Raw genomic sequence first — 23,853 nt, 5'->3', positions numbered from 1 at the left:
TCTATGTAACACTGTGGTCCAAACTGAATGCTTCTCTATCATCTCATCTCCGGTCTACAGAGACCAAGTTTCTGTCTAATTCCTGATGTACAGTGTATGACAAATAAAATTTATTAAACTTGTTTACTGAATGACAAGAACAGCTCTGCTTTCATAGCACAGCCTCACTCAATGCAAGAGGAGGCTTACTTGTATAAGCAAGGAATTTAAGGGATTGCTTGGCTGAAAGATTCTTGGTGGTATGTTCCTCAATAGCATACAGCCCAGACAAGCAAAGGCCAAAGCATCTCTGGGAGTTCTGGTTCAGATAAGATATAGAATCCAAATTTGAAGTTGACTTCACTGTTCTTTGTCTTTAGTGAATCTTGATGAAAGTCAACAGTCTAAGCAAGCATCCCTTCAGTGGGTGGAGAAATACCCTGCTTTTTATATTGTGCTTTGTTAATTCACATCAGTGGCTAAATCGGGCTTCAATTGTGAAATCCCCCTCTAACACAACCGCAGCCCTCTTGATTGCAGGCCTACACTTCTCTTTCTCCACTTGGATGTGATATTCACTGACATTTATAATTCTCATGCTGTGGGCTCAATGATCTTAAACAGGACATTGGACTGAATTGCTTTCTAATGACTGTGCTTGTCTTCTTCATTCCCTCAGTAACTGGACAGATACAAGTCTACTCGACCACACTGGATCTAAGGACGGTAGGTGGAGAATAGAAAGAGGGAGACTCCAGCAATTCTCTTCTGTCATTTTTAGTCTGTAAGATGTTTAACCTAAAATTTTAATTATTCAAGATGTTTAATGCTGCAGTTAATCAGCTATTTTTAAAGAGTAACAACCAGTCACCCTTAACTGTAACTCCGTACCTTTGAGATTCTGTTGACCATTCGTGGGAAAAGAAGGTAAAAAACAAGCAATTGGGATGATGGGTACAAATTCGGCGACAAACAAAAGCATCCGGGGCCAAAATGCTGTCAGTGTTACTGTCTGCAAACACCGTGCTGGGGAAAATGTCTCTAATGCAAGCTGTGTAACAGAAGAAACCATGTTAGGAAATGAGGGCTCCAGCAGGATCACGAACATTCCATCACAGTATTTGTTAATTCAATGTAAAAACTGTGTGTTTATCCCAAGATCTTTTCTTTTCTTTTTGATTTAGAAATAAAAAGAATAAAGTAATTATTTTAAACTTGAAAGTTAAATAGAAACTCTATCTAGGACTTAATGAACTGTACCACATGGAGAAAGTGAAAGATCATTGGGTCCATTTCATCAGTGAGTGTCAGCTGTTTTCCAAAGTTAGATCTATTACCCACAACTTTGACTTTGTATGAGTCTAATGGTATAACGTCCTTGTTGACAAAATAATAGTTACCCAAGTTAGAAAGCGCACAGGATTTCAAAGAAAATCCAGATACCACATTACTGAGCTTCGTTATTCTGGTTGGTGTCCCTGTCTGGGTGTACTTCAACAGACAAATTTCACTGAATAAAAACAAAAATGGAGAGAATATTATTCTTCCAATTACAATGATAAAAAAGCACGAGATGATAAGAAATTACCATTTGTAGAGAGTAAATAGATGTAATAGTAAAGGAATTTCCCTGAGAGGCTAGTTGGATGCCTAAGTCCAGACAGCTCCTCTAAGCACAGGGCGCGTCGTGATTTCACCTGTGAAATGACAGACAGAGGCCTGATGAGGGATGTGGAGGAGCACTGTGTGTACGGTTGACTCCTCCCGTCCTTTTCAGCTGTGATGCTTTATGTATACTATTCTGTAAAGACAAGGAACATTTTTCTGGCTTGCATTCATGTCGTGTTGTCTTAGACATACAGGACTGTCTCTGAGGTGAGCTAAAGGAAACCATGAAGCTACTTTCCATTTTTTTAATTATTGCTTTTGAAATAAATCTCAGATGCTTTGCTTTCCACTGCCCTGTTTTCTGTACATGTGAGAATCAGAATGTTAAAATCCAATGTTGATGTCCAAATATTAGTAATTTGAACTTACTGTATTATTCCCATTGAAGCCAGATAGATTTAGTTTACCATGCAAATCTGGTTCACGTAAAATATTCTAAATATAAAAATGAATCATGTATTTTTGTAATACAATTTTAAAACTGATGGTGTGGACTTAGCCATTAGTAAACAAATCACTTTTATAAAACATTTAAAAACTATGTTTCTTATTTTATGGTATGTTTTATCTATAATTACCTAAGTGCACCAGATGTGTGCGATTCCCATGGAGGCCAGGAAAGGGCATCAGATCCCCTGGAACTTGAGTTACTGATGGTTGTTAGCTGCCATGTGAGTGTTGGGACCTGAACACAGTTCTCTTCAAGATCAGCCAGTGCTCTTAACACCCGAGCCATCTCTCCAGCCCCCATTTTTACATCTTTTTACTTATTACTGCAATATTGTGAAATCCCACACAAAACAGATAAAACTTTGCACATGAACTTCAGCTGCAGAACTGTTAGAGAGATCATTAACAGGCTTTTATTTTTGGTTCTGTAGCATTGCTCTGTACTGTTAGGCTGGGAAGAGCACTGCCAACCAGACCAATTGTAGCTGTTTCTAAACTGCCTATTTAAAAATGCAGTGCTCTAGAAATCAGCTAAGATAGATTAAGCACATGTTTATTTTATAACAATATCATTAAAACACAGAACCGTGTGTGTGTGTGTGTGTGTGTGTGTGTGTGTGTGTGTGTGTTGCCTGTGCTGTCTGTGCAGTGCAAGTGCATGTGCACGTGTGGAGCATGGGTGTTCATGCCACGCACTCATGTACACAGTCCAGAGGAACACACCAGAGTTCTGCTCTGTCAATCTCTGTCCTATTCCCTTGACACAGGGTGTGTCATTGAACTTGGAGTTTGCCGTTTTTTCTGGCTAGGCTGGTTAAGCAATAAGCCAGGTGACCCTCCTGTCTCTGCATATCATTCAGTAGGGAGGTGGTAACAGAGGGCAGGGACAGACACTTGATACAAGTATCCTTTAGGCACTAAAATGAATTTAGGCTTGAAGTTGACAACAATAATTCGAATGAGTCAGCATTCCGCTTTTTCCTGCATTTTCTCATCCCTGGGCTCAGTTGCCAGCTCACTCACCGATGCTCCAGGCTAGGGAAATGCTTTGTCGCGTACGTGAAAAAGTGGCAGTGGGCATCATTTGTGCATTGCTCTTGACATTCCTGAACGTTCTTCACAACAGAGCTATTATAGTTCATGCCCTTCATGTCTAGGTCCACGTACACATCTCTGCTGCAAGCTGGAAATAAAGGTGGAAAATATGGGAACCTCCGGAATCCAGGGGGAGCAAGAGCGCTGTTACCTTAGCAACTGTCCTTCTCGATTCGTGCTTGTAACTTTTCACCCACTTTCGCTCAGAAGTTCCTTGAATCTGTTTAATTCCTATTTCTAAATGGAAGCATTATAGGAAAGCTAATGTTTGTTGTTGCTGTTATTTTGAGACAGGGTCTCCCTGTAGCCCCAGCTAGCCTGGAACTCACTATGTAGACTAGGCTGGCCTCTATCTCACAGAGATCCACCTGCCTCTGCCTTCTGAGTGCTGGACTTAAAGGCATGTGCCATCATGCCCTGCTAATGTCTTTATATTGGAACAATTTTAGAATTATAAATTTTCATTTTGATTTTTTCTGACCTAGTAAAACTCCATTGACTGATTCAACTAGAAGCATCCGTTTCACTATTAATGCATGTGTCACGTTATTCTTTGAATTTTCTCCCTTTGATTGAATTAATATCTGTAATAAGGGCTTTCATGTACAATTTTAGGCTGGGAAGGAAACAGTAGGATAAAAAAGTAATAAAAACTAAGGTGGTAACATATGTCTTTTTGTGAAGTCAAGAAATTTTAATGAGGAATTGGAGAGATAGGCCAGGTGTTAAGAGACTGGCTGATCTTGCACAGGACCCAGGTTCGGTTCCCAGCACCCACATGGCAGCTAACAACCTTCTGTAACTCTGGTTCCAGGGGATCTCACACCCTTTTCTGGCCTCCTTTGGCATTGTACATATATGGTGTACTTACATATATGCATGTAGGACACTCACATACATAAATAAAAATAAATATCTTTCTTTAAAAAGAAATTTAAATGAACTCTAGTTCATGGGGAAGAGGGAAGCAGACATGCATGAATTTTTACGGTGCCATAAAAATCCTTCCTTAGTAAGGAAGCTTAGACTACAAACAGTATTTTATAGGCATAAAACTGTATCTGTTAACAATTATATGCATACATCATAATACTAGTCTTTAGTAATTCTGAAAAGGAATCTTTTTTGGTCTTTTTGAGACAGGGTCTTCCTATCACCCCAGCTGGCCTTGAACTCATAGAGATCCCCCTGCCTCTACCTCTTGAGTGCCAGGATCAAAGGTGTGTGCCACATCACCCGGCTTGATAAGGAATCTTACCACTTAGTTGTTGAGGGCATTGCTTGAAGGAATATCCAGAAACTGCTCCTGTCATATTTACCATTGGCAGTGTTTCTGTGACACTGTCTTTCAGGGTGCAAGCAAACCTGTTCTTTAGAAAAAAAATAAGATTACTGAGTAAGAATTTTATGTTTTAAAATAGTGGGTCTTAAAAATCAACACACAGAAGGACAAAGAGGAGGAAACAAAGTACTAGGTCCTATGCCAAAACAAACTTCGAGCCAAAATAAATATTTACTCAGCAAAATTCTGACTTTGTTTTTTATTTCAACATCCTATATTTGAAAGCCATGTATGCCCTTCCTTCCTAGCTGAAAACAAACAAGAATAAATGAACTATGGCCTGTTGCTAAAATGCTATTTAAAATCTGCCTGTTTTTGTATTGTCCCTGAGCTAGGAATGGTTTTGTATTTTTGCATGGTTATATTTTAAAGATTTATTTTTATTTTGTTTATGTGTATGTGTCTCTGTGTGTATATGCTACATGCACACAGAGACCAGAAGAAGGTGTCGGATGCCCTGGAGCTGGAGTGCGGGAAGGAAGGCATGAGCTCTGGAAGTGGGTGCTAGGAACTGAGCTCAGGTTCTCTTGGGAGAGTTGAGCCAGCCCTTTGCATGGTTACATTTTAAATGGGGGTAGAATACAGAATATCCTTACATTTGCATCTGGTCCCATGAAGCCTAAAAATTTCCCCCTGGCCTTGTTAATAAAATGCTTGCTGACCTCTATTCTAGATTCTAGAAGAATAACTCATATTCATGGTAATATGTAAATATCTGTGAATTCAGCAATAATTTCTGTCTTAGCTTTCTTTCTATTGCTGTGATGAAAACACTGACCAAAACCAACTTGGGAGGAAAGGGTTTATTTGGGTTGCAGCACACGGTACATCATCAACGGAGGTCAAGGCAGGATCTCAGGGCAGGAACCTGGAGTACAGACCATGGAGGAAGGCTGCTTACTGGTTTGGTCCTCTGGACCTTGCTCAACTTGCTTTCTTAAACAATACAGGACCTGCTAAGGGGTGACATCACCCACAGTGGCCTGGGCCCTCCCACATTACTCAATAAAAGAGAAAATACCCCATAGTCATGACCACAGGCCAGTCCAATGGAGGAAATTCTCCAACTGAGGCTCCCTCAACACAAGTGTGTCAAGTTGACACTAAAGCTATCTAGCACACACACAAAATGTTAACAACTTAATTTTGCAAAAAGGATTAGATACTGAGTTTTCAAGTTTAGCATGGTAACAAAAGTAGATGTACTGTTATAAGATTTTTAAAATATGACTAGAGAGACAAAGCAACCATACAGAACTTGTGAATTTTGATGAGATTCTAGTTAATGGTAATAAATCAAGTTTGAGGGATGTTCTAATGTAAAACAATTCTGTTAGATTTCTTTTACTTTGTGTCAGCAAATGCATGTTAAAGTATTTAAAAGTGGAATGTGATAATGTTTCAAAATTACTTACAGTATTTAAATGTGAATACATACAGGCAGGTAAAGCAAACAGGACAGGGTTTTGAAGGCTATAGGAGGTTGTTGCACTATTTTTTTTCAAATCATCTTTACAAGCATTTTTTTCTAATTAAATAGTTGGAAGAAAGTTCCCAGATAATATCAACTATTCAAAGTCAATAGCAATGCACAGCACAAAAATGATTAAGATATAAAAATAGGGAGAAAGAGAAAATGTTTCCTTAAGACTTCAATTTTATGAGGCATTGTTTTTTCCCCAAATGTGCCTAAATATCTATTTTTTTCTGTAACGCTAAAGCTATCCAGCACACACACAAAATGTTTAGCATTTCAGTGGGTGGAAAACTCATTTTTCCAATTGATTACATTACACTTTGTAAAATGATAGGTGGATATTCGTTAGTAGGTAATTGGCCTGTGAAATTAGTTCCACTTCATAGAAACATACACGGTTACCATTTGGTAGGGTCGCCAGATGATGACTCATCCATGAAAGTGAAGAGCAGGCACCTGGGGTGGTGGGTGCAGACCACTTGGCAGTACGTGGCACTCGGTGTGAAAACAGTGCTAATATCTCCTCCTTGAAAGCAGGTGTCTTTGAAAAGCTTGGTCACACATTCTGAGATGCAAAACATGGCACATATTAATTGTATTTTAGTAGATACATATCTACTTAGATAATAATATGATCAAGTCAAGGTAAGCTGGTCTACTTCACAGGAAATACCCATAACCTTGAACAACAGATCAACACTGTTAGGTTAGTCTTCTCAGTGTGCAGCCTGAGGTGGAAATAAAATCACAAAATGACAGGCCTGCTGCAATGGTGTCACATTTGTGAGTGATTGTCTTGGAGCAAGGAGTGCTGTGTGGACAGTTCAATGATTTCTCAGCTTTTTATCAGCAAAGCATGATCCTCAGGATCCCCTCCAGCTCCAGCAGGAGTGTCCTGATTTTCCCTTCACGCATCTCTTCTCATTGTTTGAATGTTGCGATGTACCATACAAATATGGATGGCCTTCAGTATGGTATCTTCTCAACACTAGGGCTCATCTACTAACCAGAAATGAAGAGTCCTAGAAAAATCACTGATTCCCTTTAGCTAAAATTTCAAATAAGATTTTACTTTTAAAAGGCTAAGATACAGGGTTGGGGAGATGGTTCCGTGGTTAAAAGTACTGACTGCTTTTGCAGAGGACCCAGGTTTGGTTCCCAGCACCCACAGGTCAGCCAACAATGTGTAACTTCAGTTCCAGGGAAATCAGACAGCCTCTTTTGATCTCTGCAGGCATTGCACAACATGGATGTACTTATACCCATGCAGGTAATGCTCATACACGTAAAAGAAAAATGATAAGCAAAATATTTTAAAAGGCTAGGGTGTACAGAATTTAAAAAGTCCTATGTTGCTAGAAATAGATATCTAATTATCCACATCACTAGTGTCCTTCTAGGTGACTGCTCCCTAGTGACTGAATAAAAGGTTATAGTTTTCTTAATGTCATATTCTCATGGAGAGGTACTGCTATGCGTCCGTGTTCCTACTTATTGAGAATGTGTAGGAAACTCAAATAAAAGTACTTCCAGCAGAATAAAAAAATACCTCAAATATTTACTGCTGTAGCAACCATCAGTAAATAGTCTGTAGCTGTAAAGCAGCCAAAACTGTTATGAGGCTTCTAGGACTCAGATAGTTAGTGAACTTGAAGGAGGAAAATCTCACCTGTGTTTTCACTGACCCCTAACTGAAATGTGGTATATATTTGTATTATTAATGTAAGCAATGAGCTACATTGATATTCATAGCATTTGTGACAACGCATAGGAATATGTCATTATGACTCAGTCTACACACTGTTAGTTTGCTGGTAATTACTATGCAGTTTTAAGCTTGCCACTGCATCTTGTTATCTAATACAGTAATAAGAACCCTATCTAGTTATATTTGTGTATTTTACATTTTAACTAACCATATTTCAATATAATTGGCTTCCTCCCTACTTTTAGCTTGTACATTTAAACACATCCTTCTAAGGATGGAATTCATAATACTCACTAGCTGCTGAAGGAATCTGTGAGTACAAGAGAGTCCCTGCCACAGACCTGCACCCAAAATTTGATAGGATTTCTTCCATATTACCCACATATGCCCTCAGAAGAGAACATGGTTTTCTCTAGTATTGGCAAGTATACCAGGAATAACTTAGAGTTTTGCTTCTTTTCCCCAAGTTCTGTGGTGCTTCCAATCAAACCATATAGCCGCTTCTCCAGAGTCTAGTCCCACCTCACAGGAGTTCTGTTAACTACAGAAACCCCAGTCATCAATTTTGGGATAAAAAGCAATTGAACCATATTAAACAATGTTCTACATCAAGTAGAACATTAATTTTTGGTAAGTTGAATTGATTTTTAAATAATTAATAAATCTGCAATTCTACTTAGAATGTGGCCCCCTACTACTTGAATCATTAAATTCTAAAGCTGGTTGACTTTCCTAATCCAAATATAGCTTCTAGTACTGGCAAAATGGGCTACTGTTTGTGTATTTGTATATTGAACTTTTTTGAAGGGAAGGAGTTTCGATAGAGTCTCGTTATGCAGACCAGGCTAACCTCACATTCATCCATACCTCCTGAGTGTTGGGATGACAAGCGTGCACCACTATACCTGTTAGTATTTGAATTTGCCTTTAGACTTCTTGATGGTCTGACTAAAATAATTTATGTGTTGGTTACTTTGACTTTATGTAAACAGTAATATTCTCTGTGAACAATCGGTTAATTTCCTTTTACCTTTTGACTTTTGTTTCTTTCTTTTTTTTTTTTTTTAATTTCCTTGCTGTACTGACTAGGATCTCCAGTAAAATGCTTAATGGAAGTAACAGTATATATTGTTTGTTTGTTTGTTTCTCTTTTTGAGATAGGGTCTCCTTGTAGCCCCAGCTGTCCTGGAACTATGTCGACCAGGCTGGCCTCGAACTCACAAAGATCCGCCTGCCTCTGCCTCCCAAGTGCTGGGATTAAAGGCGTGCGCCACCACGCCCGGCTAACAGTGGATATTTTAAAATAATTGTTACCATATTATTTATTGTACACAAGACATTTTCATACACATAACATGTACTTAGACCATATTCACTTCCTATACCCCATCTTTCTTCCCTCCTTCTATTTCCCTAGAAGGACTCTCTTCAACTTTCATGTCATGTGTATGTACGTATGTATGTATATGTGTGTGTGCTTTTATGTATTTATGTAAAATCTAAGGTCCACTAATTTAAGAAAATGTGGTGTTTGTCTAAGTCTGATTTCACCCAAATGATGGTCTCCATTGCATCCAATTCCTGAAAACGATATAATTTCATTGTTCTTTGTGACTGAATAAAATTCCACTGTGTGTTTGAACCATATTTCTTTTATTCATTCATCTACGGATGGACACTGAGGCTGATTCCCTAATTTTGTTGCTGTGAATAATGCAAGCTAGTGATGTTGTGGGAAAAGTGGAACTCTAACACACTGTTAATGGGAATGTAGACTAGTCCAATCACTTATGGAAATCAGTATGGAAGTTTCTCAAAAAAAGAAAAAAACAAAAACCCAGAAGTAGGACTATCATTTGACATAGCTGTGCCTCTCCTGAGGCATATCCAAAGGACTCTAAGTCAATACACCACAGAGCTACTTGCACAGCTCTGTTTATTCTAGCCCCATTCATAACAGCCAACTTATGGATCATCTTGTCCTAGCCTCGGTCCCTAAGGGAAGTATCAATAACTCACCATTATACTTGAGGTTTCTTGAAAACTTCTGGTTTGAATTTTTATTTTAAAATTAATTTGCTTATTTTTAACATACCTTTTGGTGAATAATGGAAGTTTCTATTCTGAGTTTGCAACAAACATTTGTCATAAGTAGAATTTTATCAAATATTTTTCTGTGTGTATCAATGTCTTAAACTTTTAATTTTTAAAAGACAGGGTCTCCCTTTAACCCTAACTGGCCTGGACATATAGTCTCTATGTAGACCAGGCTGGCCTTGAGCTCACAGATATCTGCCTCTGCTTCCCGAGAGCTGGGATTAAAGGACTACACCACCATACTCAGCCTAGTTATGCTTTTTTATTATGGCAAAATTTATCTGTCATAAAATTTAAGTACATTTACATTGCTGTACAACCATCACTACTATTCATTCTAGAATTTCTTCAACATTCCCAACAGAAACACTCTACTCATTAAATTAGCATCCTTTTAGTATTAGCCCCTGCTCCTCTCTTTTCTGTTTCCGATTTCTCTGAATTGAGTTCTTTAGACACCTTGTGTAAGTGGAGTCATACATAGGTCCCATTGTGACTGGCTTATTTCACTTAATACGGTGTCTTGGTTCATCCGTGCTGTAGTACGCATCAGCATTGCCTTATTTTGTTTAGCTATTCTACTTGGATTGTGCTATGACTTGGACAGTTGTGCTCCAAACACCTGTGGCTACTCTGCATGCACTACTATAATCATAGGAACACAGATATCTGTTGGAGCCTCTGCTTTTACTTCTTTTGGGTCTGTATCATGTAGAGTAGCATATTTATTGATTTTAGGAAAATAGAATAACTTCTCATTCCTAGAAATATGCCAATTTTGTTACAATGTGTTAATGTAATCATTCCACTATTTTTCTTTAAGATGAGTTGGATTATTTGTTACAGTCTTTTTTGGCAGTTTTGAGACTACCTAGCTTTTCTAGGTAGCCTGGCCTTGAATTTAGAATTTTCCTGCCTTCACTTTCTGAGTGCTAGGATTACAGGTATGATCCATCATAGTGACTGGTAATATTTTCTTGTCGGTATTTGCTTATATATATTATATTATATATATTGATGAGCAGAAAAATGGTCTTGAAAGCTCTTTTTCTCCCCCTCAGAATGTCCTGGGCACTTTGGCATCATGACCTTATGAAATGGGGTGCGGAGCATGAGCAGACCGACTTCCTCTAATCCGTGTTTGCACTCTTGTGTTCATTTCTGCTGTCTTCTTTATTCTTTTCTGTCTTCTGGTTCCCTTGCATTTGTTAGCCTCCTTCTCCTTGAGTTGTATTCTTATCACTAATTCTTACCATTTCCTGTTCTAATGTGTATGTGGAAGTCTTTACATATGATCTCAGCTCAAACTACATTCAAAGTTTTGACATGCCATATATTAACTATAATTATTTTTAATTTTTCTGATTTTCATTATGATCTCTTTGCAGAATCATATTTATGAAAAATGAATATACTTGCTTATCTTTTAAAACTTAGATTTTTCCAGTTATTGTTTTGTCATTTTTAGCCCAATTCTTCTACAACTAAAGCACACACTCTGTACAATTTTTATTGTTGACAATTTGTGGAGACTTGCTTAGAGTGGTCAATGTCTTTTACTGCTTTCTATGTACACATAAAGAATGCACATATTGGGACTCCAGAGGTGGTTCAGTGGTTAAGAGAACATAGTGTTCTTGCAGAGGACTAGAGTTCTGATTCCCAGCACCCATGTGCAGCAGCTCACAGCTGCCTGCAACTCCAGCTCCATGGGGAGCCAATGCCACTGGCCTCTGCAAGCATACCTGCACTCACATGCAATTCCACCTACACCCCCTCACACACACACACACACACACACACACACACAAAAGAGAGAGGCATATGGAGGATAGTTTTCAAAAGAATACATACACACATACATGCATATATATATATATATCAGGGTTCAAAATTGAGATAGTGCTAACAATTTACCAAGGAATGAACAATGTAATTTCTAAATAATGACAATGAAAGAATAAAATATCCTGAAAAACAATATTGTCACAAAGAAAACTGAAATGATAAATTGTGCAATTAAATATATTTTATAGAGTCTATTTTATTTAAAACCCTACCTAGATTTCCCACTTTTCACGTATAGCAGAATAGTAAGAATTTGCTATGGCTGAATGCCAGCAGCAGCAGCGAAAAGTAAATGTAGCATGAACAAGTTAATTTTAAAAGAATGTTTAAATTTTCATTTTAAGTAAGGAAATAAGCTCAGGGTTAAAGATGCTTAAACTAATTTGTTCTAATTAATATTTATTAGGCAACTTATAATTGTACTAATTTGCTCTACTGAATATTAAGTAATTTATAAACAAATTTGCTGATTTGATGCAGCATAGTAATAGCAATAGTTAAATTAATCAGTGCCTAAGCTGTGCATGAATAGTTCCATAACACTTTTCAATCCAAAATTTCTAAGTGTGTGGTTTGTCTGTGCGTGTACTTGTGTGTTATTGAATTGAATGCCTTATAGAAAACTAATCAGTGAAGTGAATCAAGTCTCCTGATTTCTAATTATGCTCTTTGATGAAGTGTGTTATGTAGGTTGATACAGATGCAGTTGTATAGATAGCCATGATACAGATGTGGACATATGCATACATTCCTACTGATACTCCTGTATCTAAATTTCCTTCTTGCTTTGTATCCCCTGGAGCCTTAAATAGAAAAGAAATGATTTCATTTCCTTCCCTGGAGTTAGTGATGTGGAATTGTACCACAAGTGAGGATTGCAATGCAATTTCTCTTCCTAGACTTATACTGTTTCCCATTCTACAGGTCAAGAAATAAGTTATTTCTAGACTAAAGGTAAAGCAACACTTACCTCCAGAAACTGAGGCAAAAAAGAGGAAATGTACCATCAGACGTAATGAGATCATCCTAGAAAGAGAAAAATGGGAATGTTTTTAGAATGCATAACTTATAACTAGTTTACTGGCACCAGAATTTACAGAGAGGACTAGCTCTCTCAGGAGTGCTCACTCGATCGACCCCCCATGGTACAGTTAGACCTTCCCTGAGCTTGGTGTGCGTGTTCAACACAGTCATAGCTCCTCAGAAGTCAGAAACGACACCCCTCTCTCTCCTGCCCTCACCCCACCAGTTAAGTCCGTCTGCCATATCAGGACACCGCTCCCTACCCCGATTTCCATCCTTGTTTTCTCTTCCCATTCATTTCCTTTCTTTCCATGTTTGAGGTCTCACTCCGTATATGTCTATCAAAGATCTCTGAATGAGTTTCTTTTATGACAGCTTTTATTTCTAAATGAATTACTACAAATCCATTAACATATTTTTTGGTCTCCTAATTAAATCTACGTATGTCAACTAAATACCAAACAGGCTGTCCCACAAAAACGGCTTCTCATAATCCTATCAGGGAGACAAGTCAGTACTTCTGGATTTCTGTATTTCTCTTGAGTCTCTTTTTCTTGTAAAATATTTATTATTGAGTACAAGCTGCTTGTCTCCATTCTGCTGCTGCTGCTGCTCTCAAATGCATTATAGAGAGTAACTAAAAATCATACACACTTAAAAATCAATCATTCTGTACTTCAAAATACAAACCCTCGTTGGTGAGGATAAAAAGCATTTTGAGGCATAATTGCTTGAGAGAAATGCTAAATCATCTTGAAGCCATACCTGAAGGTTCCTCCTCTGCCTGTCTGCTGCCTGTCTCAGATGGAGTGTTTCCTTTCTTCCAAAATGATCTTCATTCTTTTCTAAATGAGCTTGTTCAGGCGATGTTCACTTCAGTGGTTGCTTTCACTGCCTTCCATTGCTATGTGTCTGCCTCTTGTTTCTGCACAGCATGTCCGAGAAATTCCTTAAAGCCTCTGCATACCAAAATTACCTTAGGACAATGGCTAACTTTCTTAATGCATAAAATGTGTGCATTTTCTTTTCACCACGTATTCAAATGAGTGACACGCACTGTGGCTGCTAAGTGTTGAGCTTGCCTGTGTGCTTTAACAGTTGCATAAATTCAGATTTAGTGGGCCTGCCTACCAAAGGTACATATAACTGTACTTTCAAACATCAGCTGTTAACCATTAATTCTAGCTCAACTGCAATCTCAGAGTCTGCAAAGGAAACATGGGAAGTCTGATGAGCCTGGTGATTTGCAGTGTAGTGAAAGGAAGAGATTTTAGGGGGCTACAGGTGGAGGCCTAGGGCTGGACAGAAAATGAAGCATAGATTGCTAGAGTCCTGCTTAGACAGGTTCAGTTTTTCATTACATAGCATCTTTTCAGAAGTCTGTACAGATGTGTTTATAAAGGGTCACTAAGAGTGTAAAAGAAATTAACAGTAATACATAGTTTTCTCATGGCTTCTTTAAGTCTCAGGACATTGATACACAAATGGAGAGCTACAAAGTGACATGAACTGTCGCATCACAAACAGAAGTAAAACAATGCAATCACTGAAGGATGAGGAGCCTCCCAGGCTAGGCCTTGTTGCAGTGTATAACAAGGAAAGCCAGTGAAAGGCTTTTCTGGGTCCCACATAGGTCTGTTTCTGTTAAAAGCCTTTCCAGGAGCTTGCCGAGGGATCAAGTGTTCTATGGAAGACATGACACTCCATGTTCTCCATAGCCAGACATATTCTGTTTACCAGTTATCTCAATAGGGCAAAAATAAGTTGTCAGAGCTGCACTGTGAAGCAGTGGCCTATGGGTGCTTGGCCATTTACTTCTTTCTGGGTTTCATTTCTCTCTGTCTTTAAATAAACTATTTATTTTTATGTATGTAAGTGTCTTGCCTGCATCGTACAAGTACACTGTATGTCTGCAATTCCCACACAGGCCAGAAGAGGATGTTGCCTCCCTTGGAGCTGTAGTTACAGATATCATTAGCTACCAATGGGTGCTGGGAACCAAACCCAGGTCCTCTGCAAGAGCAGCCAGTGCTCTTAACTAAGCCATCTCTCCAGCCCCCACATCTCTCATTTTTAATATTATGCACTGACTAGCTCTAAGGATTTCTTAGCAAATGTCTGACATCTAGTCAATACCTACCACATACCATAACACACAGACACACAGACACACAGACACACACACACACACACACACACACACACACACACATGTGCACACACAACCAGTTTGATTTAGGACTGGCAAGATAGGTACTTGGTCACTAACAGGTAAAGGTGACCACATCCAAAACCGATGACCTGAGTTTGATCCTCAAGATATGTGGTAGAAAGAGAAAGCTGACTCTCTCTAATTTAAATCTGTGTTTTGTGACAGCTGCTCCTCACATACTCCTAAATAAATAAAAAAAAATAAATGTTTTTTAAAAGACTGATCTAAATAGCTTTTAGAGAAAGATAATTGAAGGTTCTGGAAAAGCTCCCAATTTTCAATAAAAAATTAAATACACGCTTATATTTATAAGTGTAACCATAATTTAAAAGCTATTATGAAGACCAGAACAGAAAGGAAAGCACGTTTGTCCCCTTTGGGATCTTGCTGAAGTCACGTGTACCAAAGGAAACACTATGCCTTTGTTCAGCGACAGCACCAATGTGAGTGTGAGCTTCTGAACCAACAGACTTGGAGCATCTCAGTATTGGGGAATACAGGGACACAGTCTCATTTCCTATATAGCATAGCTATGTCACCATGGGCTTCCTGAATAGTTTCTGAAAGTATCAGATATCCATGCTCTTGTGGCCAAAGATTAAGTGGAAAGATGAGCCAGGATCAGAAACACTAGGCAGCCCTTTCAAAAACTCCTACAGAAAGAAAACAAGACAGAGGGGTGAAAGGAAGAACAAACAGAGGAAATAAGGAAAGTCAGCACATCCAGACAGTCCCCCACAGACAGAGGTAGGAGCATTTTTGGAGAGAGAGAGAGAGAGAGAGAGAGAGAGAGAGAGAGAGAGAGAGCTATTGTTCAATAGGGCGGAAAGGTGGGGAGGTTGAACTTAGGAGTGATCTTGACACCAGTGCTAACCCACTTGTTTTGTTCTGTCAGAGGGTAGTTACTCAGATGTCGGGGTTTTTTTCATCTGTTGCAAATGCGTTGTCACCCATGCAGAAGGGGAAAAAACTCACCTCAGCTACTGCCTTGAGTTTCTCATTTTCTCATTTAAAATTAAGTTCCCCCCACTTACTAACACACAAATCACATATGTATGATGCCTGGATTTTTTGTAAGGCTCAAACCTAGAATGATGGACTGATCTATTGCAAAAAAAAAAAAAAAAATGATTTCATGGCAAATTGATATGTGAGATGGCATTAGGCCCTACTTTCCTGTATTCTTATTCTCTGAAATCTCATCTCTTTCCTAATACTTCTATAAAAAGATGATAATAACTCACAAACCCTATTGAGAGAAACAGAAAGACTTCAAATGATAAAAATGCTTCTTTGAATATTGTCTTAGGCTTGATTTAACTTGTCAATGAAATCACTGAAGTCTGAAATAGTATTAAGATTCAGAAATAGTTTTGTCTATTCAAAGTACAAGAGTCTTAACTGTGTAGGAACTCTTTAAAGAGAACTTTCTTTCAAATTGACAGTAAGTATTCTACAATTTCTTTTCAATTAATGCAATGCAGCTTAAAATTCATATATACGTATAAATATATATGTGTACTATTTTCATCTTAAAGGTATTTTCAAAAATAATTTTGAGTTTAATAAAAGTCAGGAAATGCTAGATGGAACCACAAGAATCTGAAGTTTGATCAGAAGTTATGATCGTGAATGGGAGATATGAAGTATGTATTATGATCTAAAATCTTCTGGAGAATAAGAGCACAGAGGTCTGTGGGACACGTTCTCAGTAGTAGTTGCAGCTCCTTGTAAAAAGGGCATTGGCATGCCACACCCTGTTCCCCCTTCTTGCTGCTGTCCCGCAAATTTCCTTTTTAATACCAAGTTTTCTTGCTGGACTTTGATAAGAACTTCTCAACTGCAGCATATACATATTGGGGCTGATGATTCTTTGTTATGAGGGGCACTGTAGCACTTTCAGCATCTTCTCTGCCTTCTACCCAGGACAGCTGTTCCACCTCCTCCCCCAGGTGTGATATTTAAAACGTCTATAGACACTGCCAGCGTCCTCTGGAGACTCAAAATCGCCCCTGGTTGAAAACCACTGTCTTGGATGATAATGAAAATCACAAATGATGATTAGAAATGTTTCTGTTATCTTTTATCCTTTTATAGCATGAGCAAAGTTATATGGATCTAAAGGGCATCATCTGGGGCATGAACTCCAAGCTAGCCCTGGCTCTGTTCTTGTCAGCAACCAGGAGCTATTCTCTCTGCCTCTGCAGGTCTCCACTGCCTCATCTTCATGATGATGTATTCATTCATAAGATATTTGCTGCAGGGATGGAACAATGGCTCAGAGGTTAAGAATGCTTGCTGTTCTTCCATAGGACCTGAATAGAGTTCCCAGCATTCACGTCAGGTAGCTCACGACCACTTTTAACTCCAGCTCCGACAGACAAACAATAATCACAAGAAAAAAGATTAAGCTTAGAGACAGGCTACATGTTTCTCATGTGAGGCACAGGGAAAGAGCTGTGTTCATTTTCAGAGCTGGTACATCCTTTCTTGAATGGAGCTGGGGAAGATTTAGGCCTCTTGCCCTCCCTCTTCCCTGTGAAGGTAAAGTTATCCCAACCTTTCACGTTGTTCTGAGCCTCTTACACAGATTTTTAGCCCCATGAGGCTTTTTGCAACAAGAGCTCCTTTGTTTACTTTGAACAGGATCACATGGTGAAAGATAAAGAGAACATTCCAGTTCAATTGAAATGAAGATTCCAGTCCAACTGGCAACTTTATAGTGATAATTTATATCACAAGAAAGTTCCACATTTCAAAAGACAGTTTTCCTCAAAAGAGGGCATTCCTTGAACAACCAAAACCCAAGGATTGACCCTGTAAGTCCTCCAAAGTCCTGTTTAATCACCCTTTTCAGTTGTCAATACCAATAGCTATCAGAGATAAAAGGTTTTCATTGCAAATTATTTCTTTCCTTTAAATAGAAAACAACTTCCACATAGAATAAGACCAAAGTGTTAATTGTACACAAAAGTAAAAGGTAAAATTGTGTGCTTTAAAAAAATCATTTCATGGGTGGTGTGGTGGTGCACGCCTTTAATCTCAGCACTTGGGAGGTAGAGGCAGGGGGATTTCTGTGAGTTTGAGGCCAGCCTGGTCTACATAGTGAGTTCCAGGCCAGCTGGGGTAACAGGGAGACCCTGTCTCAAAAAGACAAAAAAAAAAAAAAAAAAAAAAAAAAAAAAAAAAATCATTTCATGGGCTCTAATTGGGTTTTACAGAAGTCATTTCTTCTGGAGTAAATTCTTACCTCTTAGTTCCCATTGCACAGTCTGTGGATAACTGTTTAGCCTTTCCATCTCTAATTCTCTGGACCACTCAGTACGACTTTGAGTGTAGAAGGAAAAATTCATTCTCCTTTGTAAGACTTCACTTTTCTATTTGTCTATGTAACTTACACAATACTTTGCAAATGGAAAATTCTGTGTAAATATTGATCAGCTTAAGTGAATGAAATTAAGATGTACAAGCAACCCTAGCAATCATTGCCAACCTTGGAATTTGTGTTGCATAGGGATTAATATCATCAATTCCGAGACTACTTAGTATTTATAACCTAGTTAAAATCCTGAATTTTATGCAACACTTCATACCCAAAGAATTACTTGAATTACTATTGCAGAACCTAACATCAACTGAACTCTCAAGGTTGATATTTTTTGCAAAGCAGATTCTTTGCCCTCCAAGAGTACTGTTTAATAAGCCTATTTCAGGAGCTATGTAGTTTGGACCATGTGGCAATGGCCAGGTAGGTGGATGAAATGGAAAGGTGCTGTATTCTCTTGGGTTCAGGTAACCCATCTTTTTATTATTATTATTATCATGGGAAATGTTGCCTTCTTCCATTGGGCAGAACCAAACTCAGGTTTACCATTTTTTCACTCCAAGTGAAAGAGTCACATAATTCTAATGAACCAGCAGGTGAAGTGGAGAGAAGGGAACTCTGACACAGTGAGGTCTAGACAGAGCAGTAAGATGACAAGGGTCCCAGGCACTGTGCAGGAATCTGGACTCTCTTAGTTTCAGCTGTTTCACAATTAGAAGGAAGGTAACAGTAGCTAACAGGCTTTGACCATTTTATTTCAAAACAATCATGGAACTCTTTGGATATTTCCCATTAGGGCCTCAGTAACTCCATGAAAGTGGCAAACCTCGTTCAGACACTGCCTTCTGCAGCTGTCTCTGCCTTGTGCTTTTAAGCTATGAAAAGGATGTGAGGTAGACACCACTATCTACATTTTGCAGAAGAGGATTCTGGAGCTCAGCGTTTGACATGAGACCAGGTGGTGAAGCTGGTGTCTGGCTGGGCTGTCCCTCACTACCCAGCCTCCTCATGCTGCCAACAGTGCCAAATCGTTGCTCTGTGTCTTCTCTAATATCCAGTCCACATACTCAGCAACTTTGGTGTAGACACCTGGTTGTTCCTTCCGGGCACAACCTTCACCCCAACTGGTGATGCCCACCAACTGCCATATTCCATTGTGTTTACAAACAAAGGGGCCACCGGAATCTCCCTGCATCACAGTGAGTAAAAAAACAAAATGATAAAGTGATAATAGTGTCTCACATTATCTGTCTTAAACAGTTTGCAGTCAGTTTGTACACCATCCATAGCATGCATGCAGCTTCTCAGAGCTCTTCAAGTCTCTCCTGCATTCTTTAGCCATGGGTGTGTGTTTACTTGGTCAGTTTAGTCCTTCTTTCATTCTAAGGTAAATTCAACACAGAAATTTTGTCATTCTTATCCGAAAGTCAAAGAAATAAAATGTTATGTTATTTTAGTATAGTCATAGCATGTACAGTTGCCATTAAATATGGCATGCACCTATACAGACTTGTGACGTATCTGTCATAAACTATATAGATTGTAACATATGTATTGTAATTAATATATGATATACACCACGTATGTTTACTTTATTAAGGGATACTTATAAAGTCATCAGCTCATTTGTCTCAGTTTTATTTTTTATTTTTTTATTATTTTTATTTTATATGTATGTGTGTATTGCCTGCATGTAGGTATGAGCACCCATGTTGTGCAATGCCCACAGAGGTCAGAAGAGGCTTTTGGATCCCCTGGGACTGGAGTTACGGACAGTTGTTAGCTACCATGTGGGTGCTGGGATTCGAACCTGGGTCTTCTGCAAGAACAACCAGTGTTCTTAACCGCTGAGCCATCTCTTCAGCCCCTGTCTCTGAGTTTTAAAAAATGAAATGTAATATTGGAAATTTGCTTTGAACTGAACTGAACCCTTTCCAGGGAACCATTTTGTACTCTTCATAATGGAAAGCATTACCTTACATGCATCTGTTCCTCCTTCTTTGTAGCCGGCACAGATCATTGTTTTGGTTATGATGTAATCTCTGTATCTTTTCTGGCATTCTTCATTTGCTACCAAAGGAATAGTTGCCTTTTGTAGAGTATTTTGGATATCACCTGTGAAGTAATCAGTGTTGAACTTTGAAGAAGGGAGGAAATGCAATAAATAGGGAAATATGACGAAAGTCTTAAAGCAAATCAGAGCACTTCGCTTTTCATTGGGGTCATATCTTATATAAAAATAGTGAATGTCAAGAAGGTAAAACTACGCTTACACAAAGAATGAAAAGAAAAGGGCTAGAAAGAAAAGTGACAGAGAGCAGGAAGGAGGGAAAGAGGGGATGTAGAAGAAGAGGAAGGGGGAGGGAGAGGCAGGCGGACATCGCCATTGGCCTCTGTTTCTAAATGAAGTGTTTAAGGAGCCCTGTTGCTAGGCTGGCCACAGACTTGTTTGCGTGGTCTCTGCTATCCTCTTACCTCGACAGATGCCCCTTAGAAAAATTCCTCTGTGCATTTGCACATTTAATGCAAATACCTGGATGTTCTTGTCTTCCATCATTTTACATATTCAAAGTTATAAAATCAAATACATAATTAATGAAAATAAATCCCAAGCATCTGACAGCAGAGGAGTATTTTCTTCTTTGCATAAATTTCCATGACAAACCATGTATTAACAGACCATTTAATTCCTGCTCATATCCAGGTTTCCCTGGATATATATCGATAGGTTTTCGTTTGTTTGTTTTTGTTTAATTAGAGGTTTGCTTTCACTTTCTCTGTGCTTCAAAGTATTGATGAAAAACATGAAAATTTTTAATTAATTGAATATAGGAATGATTCAGGGAAACATGGAGAGAGCACAGACAGCCATCTCCTTTTGTAAAAATGACACAGGCATGTGTAATATTTTTTATAAGGGACTCATTTTGGAAAGAAACAACAGTTTGTTTCCAGAAAATTTCAAGGGCAGTTACAATAGCTCCAGTCTCCATAAGGAGGTGCTCTTAACCTTGGTTCTATACAAACAATCAAATGAAACGGGCCATAGACTCAGAGAGAGAGAGAGAGAGAGAGAGAGAGAGAGAGAGAGAGATTGAAGTCAAGTCCCTTCAATCACTAATTGTTCAAATGTAGTAGTCCTGGAGTGTTATTTGTAAGACCTTTATGTTTTTCATCAACGGTGACCACAGATTTTTCGGAATTACATTGTAGCTGTGACAGAGAAATGAAAATACCATTTATGCCTAACATTATTTAAAAATTGTGGCAGATATTTTAAAAACTTGCTAGAACCGGGTGTGGTGGTACATGCCTTTAATCCCAGCACTCGGGAGGCAGAGGCAGGCAGATTTCTGTGTTTGAGGCCAGCCTGGTCTCCATTAGTGAATCCAGACCAGCTGCCACTACACAGAAATCTTGTCTCAAAAAGAACCCCCCCCTCAAAAAAAAACTTGCTAGTTAGTACATTAATAAACATACTTACATATCACTATATCATATCCCTTTAATAGATACTGATTAACTGAATGCAGTTTAATTGACTTTTTTTATAATCCTTTGTATTTTACTTAGACATTTAGCAGCATCATTAGAGGAAAAGTTCACTGAGTTTATCAGATTGTAGGAAGAATGTATGAAGGAAGAATGTTGGTCTTTGTGTGATGCTGACATACTGTCCCACAGATGCTGATATGAAGGGAAAGCATGGTAGAAAGGACCACTATGATTACTGAGCACCACATGGGCTTCAGTGGGTTCATTAGCCTGATGGGTGATCATCATTTATGCAGTCAAGAAAGTGATCTCTATTTGAGTAAGATGCTTAAACGATTAACTCATCAGTTTTAAGGCCATGCAAAAATACATATTCTCAGGAATCAATGAACCAATATCTGGGAATAAACAGAGAATGAGTAAGGACATAATTTTAGAAGATGATTAAGCAGATATGTTCCATGTACTTTAACATGTAAGACGGCCTTAGATACAACACTTGAACTATCAGGCCATACCTTTTTCCTTAGTGTAACCCCATCCAGTTACCCAACAGTTGGTATAAATCGTGTATGTATCATCTTTGGAAGGCAGACATATTGGTTTCTGGAATTCTGAAAGGAAATTTCAATGTTAGAGTTGTCTTAAAGTTATAGATACTGACTTCAAAAATAATTATCTATCTTTTCCTAGATTCTCTTTCTACAAACCAGCATACTAAGAATCACCTTTTGGGGCTAGTTGGGAAGAGGAAGGGAGAACAGTGGAAGTGACAGAGGGGTACAAGAGAGGGTGTGGGGAGGTGAATATGATCAAAATACATTATATACATATAGGAAAATACAATAACAAAAAGATGATCTTTCTGCTTTCTGTTCATCTTTTTTTTTTTTTTAAACTCTTTTTGAGACAGGGTCTCCCTGTAGCTCCAGCTGGACTGGAACTCATTCTGTAGACCAGGTTGGCCTTGAACTCACAGAGATCTGCCTGCCTCTGCCTCCTGAGTGCTGGGATTAAAGGTGTGCGCCACCACACCCAGCTGTGTTCAACTTCTAATGTCCAGGATTCAAGAAAATTTCTTACATTTTTCATATGACATTTTGGTATTAAAATTTCCAGAACTAAGAAAAGTTTAGAACCAAAACTTATTATTTAATGCATTTCTAATTTTTTGTGTTCTGCTTAGTATACAATGTGACAGAATTCAGAGTCAGAGTCAAAGTATCCACACTGTCCCGGGAAGTACTTAGATTTCTCCCACCTAATTGTACAACAGAGCAGTGAGGAAATCATCACACCCATTTGCAGAGGATATTAGAGTACAAGGAGGAAAAGGGAGGTACCCAAGGTTGCATAGTTGTTAATGGATAATAACTTCAATAGTGTTAGCAGGCATTCAGTTTATGTGGTGTGGTGTGCCTCCAACGTCAGTTAGAGGCTCCATTATCCCCAGCTGACCCAGTCCCTTCCTAGGAATAGACATCTAGTCCCACTTGCCTTCAAAACATATACTTAAACCCAAGCAGTGATGCTTCTGCTAAACTTGTCAAAAGAAGCCCAATGTCGACATTCTGCAGACATTTCCCAACCTGCTGCTTCTATAACACATATGCAGTTGCATTCCTTTCTGAAAGAATTATTAAGGTTTTTTGCCCCTTAGAAAGCAGAGATTTCATGGCAGGTAACAGGAACTTCCTTTCGCTGTCAGTCCTTATCTTTTCCCCGACTCCACCAGCCAGAACACAAACTCAATCACTGTAGATCTGTTCTTTGATTCAAACCCATGTGAAAAATTTCCGCCAATACACTTTAGCAGTGCAGTCTTTCCTTTTAAATATGCAGCATACCAGTATAATTCAAAGGTGTCTGAAGTTTTATCAAAGCAATGTCGTAATTGCCTTCTGCTATTTTATATTTCTCATGAATAATAAGTTCTTTTATTTTTGAGAAAGGTGTTTCTTTTGTAACATCTGACAGGTTTAAAATGCCACCATAAATGCGCCACACATCTCGGTAGGGAATCCTAGGAGAGAGACAAAAGTGCCTAAGTAACACTGGCATTATCCGGGGTCCTTTCCTAAATCAATTTTTCTTGAAAAAGAGAAGGAGGAGGAAAAAGAAGAGGAGAGGAGGA

General features: G+C 38.6%; 2 protein-coding genes across 6 annotated transcripts in view; both read right to left on the bottom strand.

The window, feature by feature from the left end:
• The window catches only part of F11 (coagulation factor XI), a 31,492-nt gene extending 17,714 nt beyond the window's left edge, over window positions 1–13,778 (bottom strand). For 2 of the 4 annotated variants that reach the window (XM_008853605.2, XM_029556398.1), the window contains exons 1-7: window positions 13,453–13,778; window positions 12,635–12,690; window positions 6,414–6,576; window positions 4,451–4,557; window positions 3,121–3,280; window positions 1,380–1,489; window positions 871–1,030 (exon numbers count right to left, since the gene is read on the bottom strand). In XM_008853605.2, the coding sequence (XP_008851827.1) occupies window positions 871–1,030; window positions 1,380–1,489; window positions 3,121–3,280; window positions 4,451–4,557; window positions 6,414–6,576; window positions 12,635–12,689 (755 nt within the window). In that variant the 5' untranslated portion in view covers window position 12,690; window positions 13,453–13,778. Of the gene's footprint in view, window positions 1–870; window positions 1,031–1,379; window positions 1,490–3,120; window positions 3,281–4,450; window positions 4,563–6,405; window positions 6,577–12,634; window positions 12,691–13,452 lie in introns of those variants that run through there. The other 2 variants (XM_029556399.1, XM_029556400.1) reach the window with 2 other exon arrangements.
• Window positions 13,779–18,958: 5,180 nt separating this feature from the next.
• Klkb1 (kallikrein B1) overlaps window positions 18,959–23,853 on the bottom strand; it is a 22,492-nt gene continuing 17,597 nt past the window's right edge. For both annotated transcript variants that reach the window (XM_029556393.1, XM_029556394.1), the window contains 4 exons: window positions 23,567–23,742; window positions 22,238–22,333; window positions 20,200–20,339; window positions 18,959–19,413 (listed from right to left, as the gene is read on the bottom strand). In XM_029556393.1, the coding sequence (XP_029412253.1) occupies window positions 19,231–19,413; window positions 20,200–20,339; window positions 22,238–22,333; window positions 23,567–23,742 (595 nt within the window). In that variant the 3' untranslated portion in view covers window positions 18,959–19,230. The remainder of the gene's footprint in view (window positions 19,414–20,199; window positions 20,340–22,237; window positions 22,334–23,566; window positions 23,743–23,853) is intronic.

This window comes from Nannospalax galili, unplaced genomic scaffold (genome assembly GCF_000622305.1).
Source record: "Nannospalax galili isolate Female #2095 unplaced genomic scaffold, S.galili_v1.0 scaffold46, whole genome shotgun sequence".
Classification (NCBI taxonomy): Eukaryota; Metazoa; Chordata; class Mammalia; order Rodentia; family Spalacidae; genus Nannospalax; species Nannospalax galili.
The sequence above is the reverse complement of the archived record's forward strand: the minus strand, read 5'-3'. Positions and strand labels throughout refer to the sequence as shown.